The sequence below is a fragment of the Siniperca chuatsi genome, linkage group LG8 (genome assembly GCF_020085105.1).
Source record: "Siniperca chuatsi isolate FFG_IHB_CAS linkage group LG8, ASM2008510v1, whole genome shotgun sequence".
In the NCBI taxonomy this organism is placed as follows: Eukaryota; Metazoa; Chordata; class Actinopteri; order Centrarchiformes; family Sinipercidae; genus Siniperca; species Siniperca chuatsi.
In genome coordinates this window covers 23,529,056-23,540,286 of record NC_058049.1, presented here as the reverse complement: position 1 = coordinate 23,540,286, position 11,231 = coordinate 23,529,056, and the positions used below count along the sequence as shown (strand labels likewise).

At 40.6% G+C, this 11,231-nt stretch overlaps 2 protein-coding genes across 3 annotated transcripts in view; both read left to right on the top strand.

The window, feature by feature from the left end:
• The first annotated feature begins 730 nt into the window (after window positions 1-730).
• dcps (decapping enzyme, scavenger) lies at window positions 731-4,828 on the top strand. Its single transcript, XM_044204346.1, has 6 exons — window positions 731-1,088; window positions 1,448-1,598; window positions 1,702-1,847; window positions 1,942-2,055; window positions 3,726-3,836; window positions 4,094-4,828. Exons 1-6 carry the CDS (start codon window positions 876-878, stop codon window positions 4,358-4,360), a joined length of 1,002 nt encoding a protein of 333 aa, XP_044060281.1. The 5' UTR covers window positions 731-875; the 3' UTR covers window positions 4,361-4,828.
• Window positions 4,829-6,562: 1,734 nt separating this feature from the next.
• zgc:66433 (uncharacterized protein LOC321250 homolog) overlaps window positions 6,563-11,231 on the top strand; it is a 49,727-nt gene continuing 45,058 nt past the window's right edge. The window contains exon 1 of one of the 2 annotated variants that reach the window (XM_044204339.1): window positions 6,563-6,707. In XM_044204339.1, coding sequence (XP_044060274.1) covers window positions 6,643-6,707 — 65 coding nt within the window. In that variant the 5' untranslated portion in view covers window positions 6,563-6,642. The remainder of the gene's footprint in view (window positions 6,708-11,231) is intronic. The other variant, XM_044204340.1, reaches the window with a different exon arrangement.

Here is an 11,231-nt window from a genome sequence, read left to right as displayed (position 1 = left end):
TATAGTACTAATACTACTATATACTAATAGTATTCTCAAAGCATTGTATGGACACTGAAATTAACTTACAATATAATCATAATATAGTAGAGAAAAAAAGATAGAAAAGAAACGGTATCTACAGTATACGTATCTATGTACTATATCTCTGCCATTGTTGTTAATTTAGCTTGTAGCTTCCACGTAGTTTAATTTATAGAATACGTCAAAACAATGACATAAAATGCCATAGACAAAAGCACCTCACGCTATTATTGCAGAGATTTGAAATTATTTCTGCACCGGCTACTAAGGAGTAAATAGGCCACCTATGAATGAGTTATAATCTATGGTTATAGTACAGACTATTTGGCTTTTCTTTGGAAAGACTTTAACGGAGGCTGTATGGTTTATTTTTATATAACTTGACATTGCTGTAGCTGAGCGATGGTAGATGAAGCGAGGTCTCACTCTGCACCAAGTTGACTTTCGCAATTGTAATAATATAAATTCCAGTTGATTTAAATTCTCCCAAATTACACAAAGTTTATTAAAGGGACAAAAAGTTTAAGAACTAAACACAGACTAAACAATACTGAGCTCTCAGAACCACAGCTGAAAGATTTATTCTATTGGTAGATTCTCAGAGACGCCTATGTCTCTGTATTGAAGAATATTGTGATTATCATTGAAATTCATTTTTTAAAATTATTTTACAATGGGGGAAATAGCCTACTTCCCGAGTCTTTAGACACTTTACTACACGGCAAGAGGAGAGTGCATGCCATGCACGAGGCTCCAGGTCCACGTTTGCTGAGAGGATTTGCGGCGGTTGTTGGGTAAGATATCGCCTTAAACATAGACGATCTTTGGCCACAAAAGCAGCAACACCAAACATGGCAGACACCGACACCGCGGCCAAACGTGAAACTGATAGTATTGGAACTGATGAATTATCTCAGAAAGCCAAGAGGGCGAAAGCTGACAATGAGAATGGTCGAGGAGAAGATGCAAAGGAATCTGAATCTGAAAATATTCTGTCTGGGTTTAAAACATCCAGCGTCTTGAGTGATTCTGCCCGGGAGAAAATCATCTTCATCCGTGGAAAGGTAAGGTTGTTATGAAGTTAGCTAGGTAAACTTAACTGAGCTGTTTAGCTAACTCTACCACTGGTTGGGAAGTTGAGAGCAATTATTTGTAACGTTAGAGGGAAATGTTTTTATTGTTACATTCATTCAAAGTGGTGTGAGTAGTTTTGTGAGGGAAAGATGTAACTAACATTGACTTCCGGTTCGATATTTCAAAATAATAGTCTGCGTAATCGTGCTTTATTGTAAAGCTATATATTGTATTGAAATTAGTATGACAACAATATGCTTATGAAAGGACTGTTGTGCGTTTATTTTTTGGTAACCAGTCTCCTTATCAGCACAGGCAGGAATGATACTGTTGAACATGTCATCACCAGCTTGCCGATCAGGAGGCTGTGGTTGTCCTGGAGAAGACTCCCATCAGAGAGGACTCCCTGGCTGAGCTCTTCAGTGGTTCCAGGCTGAAGCTGGAGATGAGGAACGACATCTACAGCACATATCGCTTACAGGCTCCCCCTCACCTCAATGGTACGGTCAGAAAAAAATAAACTGACTCAAGGTATTGTGAATCCAGCAGCCACTTAGGCCAGCTAGGGGGAAGTTAGGTAGCCCGTGTTTTTCTGTTTTGCAGAGATCAAGACTACAGTGGTGTGTCCAGCCACAGAGAAGCATATAAAGAAATACCAGCGTCAGGAGAGTTTCCTGGTGGAGGAGACGGGGGAGGACTATCAGTCCATCACTCTGCCCTACATTCAGAAGCAGAGTTTCAGCGTGCAGGTAAGTGTTAACTCCCGCATTGGCATCATAACGCATGCTTGTGAATGTACAACGTTTTCTGTGGATTAACTTAACATCACTTTCACCACCCCAGTGGGTATACAACATCCTGGAGAAGAAGGCAGAGGGTGACAGGATAGTTTATGAAGATCCGGACCCGGAGGTTGGCTTTGTCCTCCTCCCAGATTTGAAATGGGACCAGAAACAGGTGAGAGACTATGAATATTAACCACAGTAGACACCAGGAAGAGACAGGAAAGAAATGTTTGGACATAAAATATATGTTAGCGTTGTGATTTCAGACATTTATACTCTCAGGACTACAAATCCCGGGCCCCGTTCTTCTCACTCATTTTGAAATAAAGGCAAAATGAGTAGCGAGCATAGATTGTATAAAATAGGGAAAGAGTTGAAACCATGATCAGCATTCATATGATTGAGACTTAAGTAACAATCATCAGCCTGCTATGAAAATGAAACTTGACTAAAATCTCTTTAAAAAGCAGCTTTAATTGCAATAACAATTCTAAGCAAAGTAAGTTCTGCAATTAATCATTTAATATGTTTTAGTGTTCAAATGACAACTTTTAATTTCAAATCAAATGCCATATGTTCTGGTCCATTGGTCTTTTAACAGTCAGAATATTTTAGTTGAGTTTATGTCTTTTTGCTCACCGTTTCACAAACTACACTTGGATTGGTTCTTTTTTTAATGTACACATTTTGTTGCATATTTGATCATGTATAAGTATAGGTGACTCTTCACTGTGAAAATTAAATTGTGATAATTACATCAACAGATTAGAATGATTTCTCAATAACCTGCATGTTATCATTTCAGTATTATATCAACACTCTTTTAAATATATTTTGATGCTAATACTTATGTACATTTACTTAAGTAAGATTTTGAATGCATTACTTTTTCTTGTAACAGACTATTTCTACGCTGTGATATTGCTACTTGAGTAGGATTTTCCAAAAAACAAAACAATGTATAGACTCATACAAAAATAAGCCCTCTCAGTCATCACTTACGACCCACTGGAAGTGTCTGTGTCTGCAGAGACGCTGCCCTCTGCCTGTAATTTCTTAGTTTCTTCTTAGTTTGCTGTGTTCTGGGCGTCAACCTTTTGGGCAGTGGTGTGTAGCCCCCAGCCAATAACAGCGCGCAGGCTGTGAGGTCGGGACTCTGTAAAAACGTAGCGACCAGGTTACATCGCTGTCTCTGTCTCTCTCCTCTGCTCTCTGTTTGTGTCATAGATGTATAAAACAAAGTGTGGAGATAGGTCTGAGAGCGGGGCTACACAGACACACACACACACACACACACACACACACACACACACAGGCAGAGTAGAGGCGGACAGGATGAAGCGTTGCTGCTGCTGCATGTTCACACAAAATCTGGCAAAGTGGCTTCTTCCCACAGGGTTGTGCGGAGTTGTGGCCCGTGTTACTTTGTGCTTTAGAACAATCAGAAAATAACGTTTTATTTCTCGCTTTCACTGCTTTGTTCTCCTTAATGCCGCTCCCTCTCCTCACTCACTCTCTAGCTCTGTCGACCACCACTGCGCTTGCTCTCGCTCTCTCTGTCGCTCATTGAGCCGAGGAGGAGGGGCCAACTTTGAATCGTGTTTTACAAACCGTAACCAACAGCTCCTACTCATTCTGCCTTTGAGTAAAAGATCTTCTTCCACCACATTTGAAAAGTGTTTAATCTGATAACAACTCCTGTCCAAAACTCTTCCAAAACGTTCCCTTTAAAAGAACTCTTTAAGCTACACAAAGTAAGAAAGAGATCAGGAACAGGGTTACTGGGAGCCATACTTTAAGATGTAAAGACACTGGACTTTACAGTTTCACTTCTTCTTTCAGGTTGATGATTTATACCTGATTGCCATAGCACATCAGAGAGACATCGGGAGTCTCAGAGACCTGACGTCAGAGCATCTACCACTGCTGCAGAACATCTTCCAGAAAGGAAAGGTGAGGTTACAAGGTTACCTCGGGGAGTCTTCTTGGGGAGAGACAAAGAGCAGAAAGTGTCCTTTTCTTCCAGCAGCTACCATTAATGTGACTTTGAGTATTCTAATCATGATCTTCAACCAGTTATGTCATTGTTACTTTCCATTTTAGAGCGCTAAGACAAGACATAGCTAGAGACAAAGGAGACAGCCTTGGACATATTCATAATGTCAGCAACATGCAGAAAGAATGACAATACGTGTTTCATTGTGGCGCAGGAGGCCATCCTGCAGCACTACAACCTTCCAGCCAGTAAGCTAAGAGTCTACCTGCACTACCAGCCTTCCTACTACCACCTCCACGTCCACTTCACCAAGCTGGGCTACGAGGCGCCGGGCTGTGGCGTGGAGCGGGCCCACCTCCTCTCAGACGTCATCCAAAACCTCCAGTCAGACCCCGAGTACTACAAAACCCGGACCCTGTACTTCCCCCTGAGGGCAGACGACGGACTGCTCAGCAAGTTCAAGGAGGCAGGGAGGCTGTAACGTGCTCATGCACTTAATCCCCCCAAACGTTGTGTTTTTAGAGTGTCAGACCAAATCCAATCATCTTTTTTGTGTGTGTGTGTTTTTTTTTTTTTTTATCAGTTTGGTTGACAAATGGCTGTTTCCTCTGTCAACACTAACAGTGCTAGCCAGTAAGCTGTGCCCTCCTATCAGTACCTGGTGTACAGATTGGTTGCTTAGCTACAAATATTATCTCTGTAAAAGAGATTTTTCTATCAGTGTCAATTCCCAACTAATGTTCCAGAAAAATACAGTCTAATTATTGGAGAATTTGGCGTTATTTTATACATATTTGGATACATGATTTGTACATGTTTGAGTCTGACTCCTCATCAAGGTGTTTTTATAATCCTTTTCATATTATTCCTGCTTTCATTATGAGATAAGAAGATAACATAGGAGTGGATGTGAAGAGTCAAATTAGTGAATAAAGGATTTTTCTGTCAATCTCTGTTTGAATGTTTTTCATATGTTTATATCAGTTAACTGAAAGTTGCTGACTGAATTGAAGAGTCTTGTTTTTCTACTCAGCCTGTTTATGTTGTACTTGTTTGGAATGTGTGAGACAGGTACAACTTCCCACGGACAAAATCAAAAGCACTGCATCGGCCAGTTTTCTAAAGTAGACACTTATGCAGCACTTATGACCTTTTTTCATCACATCTCATGGTGCTGAAGTAAAGTGGTCACTTTAACCCAGCCACAACACTAGATGGCAGCATTAATCCTAAAAAGGATCCAACTTTTTCCACTGTGAAGCTTAATGAATGTAAAAACAAACTCCACTCTTTGGATACCAACTATAAGATGGGGCTTCTGTTTGGTCTCCCTTTACAAAAAGAGAGCAAATACTATGTTAGATGCTATAGTTTTGCAGGTCATGTAAACACAAGGCTATCATTTCCCACCAAACTATATTTAACCTGAGTCAGTTTACATACTTTTGGAGCTGAAATACCATGTTTAGTTGGATTGATACCCACAATGCCAGAGGTCACAAGTGCATGCATAAACACTCCTCGTCCTCCACTGACAGCGCAGTCTAATAACAGATAGACTGATGATCAGAGCTGCTATTTTAGTAGTTTGGATATTTAACTCTACAGGCAAAGAGTGTTTTTTCCCATTTCTTGGGATGTTTTCTTATCTCATTGGAAGTCTGTTGGGCGGTGCTCCCCTGTGTGCTTAAGGTGCCTTCGGGTGTTCCTCGTAAAAATATAAACTACTTAACAGGCGCCAAACCTGTAAGGGAATAAAATGATTAAGTATTCCTTACTGATCATTATATCCAGGCACCATGTCAAAAAACCCTTTAGTGGTCTGTCGAGCCTTAAAAAGCTTCAACTTCTTAAGGTTCAAATTCATAAAAAAAAAAATGTCCAGGGAAGTTCCAGGTTTACGAGTTGCAATATGATGGTTGAGAAAGCACATATATTTAAAACTATAAAAAGTAAACAATTAAACATTGAAGGTTTTTGAATTATCAGTGGGTTCTTGAAAATAATAAAAGGATTCATGGATTATAAAATGGATAACCACACAGATGTTGTTTTGTGACTAAATTCCAAATGTTATATCATAGAAGTATTGGAAACACTGAGCTGTAGGAGTGTGGTTTTTAGGTTTTTCGACAGAAAGTTTATCTCAAAATAGCAAATAGTCGAATGACAAATATCTCATTTTTGTTTTGTTTTGTTTTTTTCGCCTGTGGTATCTATTACTCCGTTCCTTTATGTGCATGTTTATGTCTTTGAGTTAGTATAATTTCAAAAAATCTTTATTTTAGTGAACCTCCCACAAAACAAATGCATCAGAGAGAAACATCACAGCTCAATCTGTCGATTAACAGTTCATTAATTCAGCGTCACAACTGAACCAGCAACAAGCTCAGAAATAGCCTTGGTGTTAGGATATTATTTTGGACTATCAGATGCCATACAGGATGAAACATACTATATATTTCACAAAGGTCACAAACTCTATATTAAATGTTCTGGTCCACAAAAAAGTTATTTTAGGAATATGAACGTGGAGTGTAAACCTGATTTATTTATTATTTATTAATAGATCACACAGTTTCATGCTAACGTGAACCTTGTTTACAAGGCTAAAGCTACAGTGTGACTACAGGCTGTGATTGCAGCAACTACAGGTCGGATTTAGGAGATTCCGAGGCGCCTCTGAACGCAGCACCATAGAGCACAAGACGCCAGGGCAGGATTGAGACAAATAATCCAATCATTAGTCCACTAACAGCGCTGATGTCTTGGTGTCAGTCCCTGAGGGATGAGTTCACTCTGAGACCGTTCGAGCTACAGCAGACACAGTGAGTATCCTCCGCCGCGTTCATGATGAGCTTTAACTGCACTTTAGCTGCGCTGTGCGCGGACATGAGTTATTGGGCTGCGGGGGAATTCTGATGTTTGATTGGTGATCGATACATGCTGTCGATACAGTGCCCTGCACTGCTCTGCCTTTGTTTGTACATCGGTTTAAGTTGTTGAGTGTGTTTTCTGTTCTGGATCCTGATGTACGGGCAACATTGGGGCGACGTAGGTGGCTGTTTTTAGGCTGTAATTATTCTTAAGTTAGTCCAAATGTGAGTTTTTAAGAGTTTTATTTAGGACATCTCCGATGATATTCCAACTGAGAATAGATTTTCTATGATGTATATTTATTAACTTTTCAAAAATGTTCTGTTTTTCATCAGTGTAGTTCGGTTGTTGGTAATAAGACAAAACTTTGCCAGCAAAATAATGAAGTCTACTCACAGACTAACATTGTTTTTTCATTACATTATTCAATCTCATTCCCAACAACAACACCTGGGTCAGTTTAGAGGTTACTACTTCTTATGATTTATTGTGTATGGATTTGGGCCATTAAGATCTGTTCCACAATTAGGTTTGGGGTGAACTGGTTTAAATTGGCTAATCTGTCACTAGGACCCTGGTTATAATGCACATCTGCCCTTAAATGTATTATTTCCTCCTGTAGTAGGTCACTGTTTGCATATGCATTTCCTAATAAGTGCATACACAAAAGCCCAACAGTGTACCAACTCTCATGCAACTTGTCCCTATTTTTTTTTTCTTATTTTTTAATTTAGAATTAAATTTGAAGTCCTACTACATGCCTTTTTATCTTTTTACGGCCAGCCATTCTTCACTATACTGTAATACTGAGATCATACACACACTCCCCTCAGTGTGACAGTGTGTGTGTATGAGCTCACTGTTTGGTAGAGGCAGGTCAAGGACGGTCCAGATTAAACAGTTATCTTTCACTGTGTGGGAACCACTGTAATCCTGCACACAGACACTGACTGATTCAGAATAGAGTCATGTTGTCTGTCAGCGTGAGAGGATGAAAAGCTCTATTGATCTGCTGATCTGATCCTCATGAGGATATACTGTAGAACTGTGTAGACGTATGGTTGCAGTGTTTCTTTGTGCTGTATATGACAATAAAGCAGCTCACTATAAAGCCTCCACAGCCCTGATAAATGAAGTTAGAGTAGTCTTTTGCTGTAAATCGAGTTAGCATTATCACACTGGACGAGGATACATGAGCTTAAGGGCATCAGCGCAGGTAATCTGACTGAGAGGCTTGATAAATATGCCTGAGGTGTGTGTGTGTGTGTGTGTGTGTGTGTGTGTGTGGCCTGTCAACTGTCACAGCCTTTTACAGAGACATCCTGTTTACTGTTCCTCTCTGTAAGGAAATCCTATCATGATAATTCACTGATACATAATTACACAATTAGACATGTAGCTGTTGCTGTGTCCTGCTCAGTGTGTAACTGAATGAACTCTGCTGTATGTACTGTATATGTTTGTGGTTTGTTTCTTGCATTCTGTGCAGCCTGAGACTCTGGGTCCTGTACCATTTCCTGCTTCATTAAAGGGGCACTCCACCAATTTTACACACAAAGTTTACTATACTTGTCATGGTTAGTTCTACTCAACCTGTAAAAAAAAAAAAAAAAAAAAGTTGTATAATGTCTTGTGTGGCTCTGGAGCGTCAAACAAAATGATGTTGTTGGTTGCATTATGGGAAATGTAGGATTCAGTGTTTTTGGAACTTGAACCATACCAGGGACTAAAAGTCAGGATATCTCAGCGTCTTTGATTTTTATCTTTTTTTTGTATCTGTCCCTTGTGAGTCCCCCAGCTTTACGGAAGTGCAATACTAAATCACTGGAGTGCCCTTTAATTATGGGATGACATTTGGACCTTGGTGGTCCACAGCTTTTTAGAGTTAGCGGTTTTGGATGACTTCACAACCCAGAAATCTTGTAAAGTCGTGTCAGGAAAAGTAAATGGCTCTGTCTAAAGGTTTGGTCTTTTCCGGTCAATGATATTGCCCTGAACTCATCCCCAAAAAAGATGTGATGTCACATTTCTGATGTGGGGAATACATTATAATATTGATCAGAGCGACCAAGTTCATGCGCTCTGTCGAAGGTGAACTCTGACCTGGGAGTCCACCAGAGTTGGCTGGAGATCACCCAGAAACAGGCGCTTCTATTGAAGTGACAGTGCGACGGAGCAAGTATTCGTAGCACGGAAGTGTAATGCGACCATACCTTTTGGTGTGTGGTCGGCATAGAGACGATGAGGAAGTTCAATTTTTGATAGCGAGTCCAGATTTCTGTGGATGAAAGCCTCTCTCATTACTAAGTTTTGGATTTTGCTTTGCAAAAGTTTTAATTTGTAACTTCCTGTGTGTGGCGAATAATTACCGCCAAAGCTGATGATTTAGGCTGCTAAAGTATTTTTACTCAGAAACCTCGCTTGTACATTAACGCAGTGCGTTTCCAAGCATTTTTGCAATATTTTATTTGCTTCATCTGTGGTCAAAAGTACGGAATAGCGAATATACTGATGAAAGTTGCAGTACCCAGTGTATTTACAATACATAATAAGTAGCCTTAACTACATGTGTCGTGATATTTGGTAATGGTAGTGCTGCTCTGGTTTGCTCCTGCACCCTTTCAAACAAAGTTAACATACTTTGACTTGGCAAATTCATAAGTATTCAATCTGCAGGTAAACAAGAAAGCACATCTGTGCAGTTGGCTGATGTCCGCCTATTGCAATGAAAATTCAACCATGCCCAAACCTGATGGAAAGTTCACTGACCATCCACACTCGGAGCAATGAGATGCATCATTTGTGTGTTGACGCTCTATAAAAGCTTCAGTTGCTTCAACGTACACACACACACACACACACACACACACACACACACACACACACACACATAGAATAGGTGTGTGAGTGCTTTGTTTTTATCGCCCCATAAACCTCAGCTGGGACCTGAGATGGAGAGAAAGAAGAAGAGATCTCAGCTTGTTAGAGGAGTGTGTTTTGTGTGAGATCTCACACACACACACACACACACACACACACACACACACACCACCCAGTGCGGCAGGCTTAGTGCAGGAGTATGATTACAGGGCTATTTACATTACAACATAGAGCGACAGAGAAAGGGGGCGAGAGATTGGCAAGGAGAGAGAGAGAGAAGATGGTTTCCAGATGTGAGGTGGAATTCAGAGAGCTACAGAGCGACTCCCCTCCTCCTCCTCCTCCTCCTCCTCCTCCTCCTCCTCTTCCTCTGAACAGAGACAGAGATCTGGATCAGCCTATGCATGTTGTAATGGAGAGAATAGGAGGCAGAGAGAAACCACAAAACAGAGGAGAGAGAAAAGGCGTTGCATTGCTGGGGTGAGTGAGAGGAACTCAGCAGAGGGAGAGGAAGTGATGGAGATGAGGAAGGGGATGGAAAGAATAAAGAAGAACGAGAAGAGGGAAGAAAAGCAGGGCCTCTTGGTCGACCACGAGTCTAGAAATCTAACTGGGGGAAATTCAGTCGGTGGAGGCTGTTTTAGTGTTGGTGAGCAAAAAATCCACCAAAATTAAACACTTTGCAGAACTCTTTTCCAAAATACCAAGCTTTATCCTCCAAACATTTGTAGCTGTCATGCTTTCATCAGGGTCTTATCTGGATTCTGGTGTCTTTATATATACAGTAGTATTAATTTTAAGTCGTAGTAAGACAGACATAAGCGCAATGTGAAAAAACATAACCCCTCATTCATTTCAGTGAGGCCCAGAGAGCTCTGGCTAAAGACGCACGGCCGTCAGGCAAAAAAGTTTAACCTGGCTGAACCTTTGCCACAACGCAGTGCAACATCGTCCAGCGACTCAACCGACGGTCAATCAAAATAATCCAAGCTACTATTTTCCCTCGTGTTTGTCCATGTGGAGGTAAATTATTGTTTTCCAGACCAACACAGCTCCCTAATTATATTTTTTTCATGATCGTTGTTGAAATACAATATTTACTTTCAGATTACTGTAGATTGACTTGGAAATGAGGTTAAAAGAGGCTGGAATCCACTATTTTGCATCTAAAAATGAGTGTTAATCTGTTTACCCATTGATGGTTTAAGATAAGATAAAATACAGGCCTTTTTCACAGCAGACATTTTGACTGGTCATAGTAGGAAAAGCACAGGCGTTACTAATACCATTAAGGATGTCTCTGTTTTATTTAAGTGTCCCAGTAAGTCATGACAGTGTGACTGTGAGCCAGCATGCACAGTACCAGGGGCCAGTTTCACAAAGATTGGCTTAGATCTAACTAATAGTCAGACTTCAGATAGACGTGTGAATGTGGCGGGGTTAAGGACTTCTGATAACTCAGACTCAGGTTAGTTTCTCGGACAAACACCAACCACTGACGATGTCCAACAGGTCACTAAAGCTCTCCCTTCTTATTTGCTTCACAATATTGTTGGCAAACCACAAATGTTGTCATTTGGTGCCACTGGTCAGCA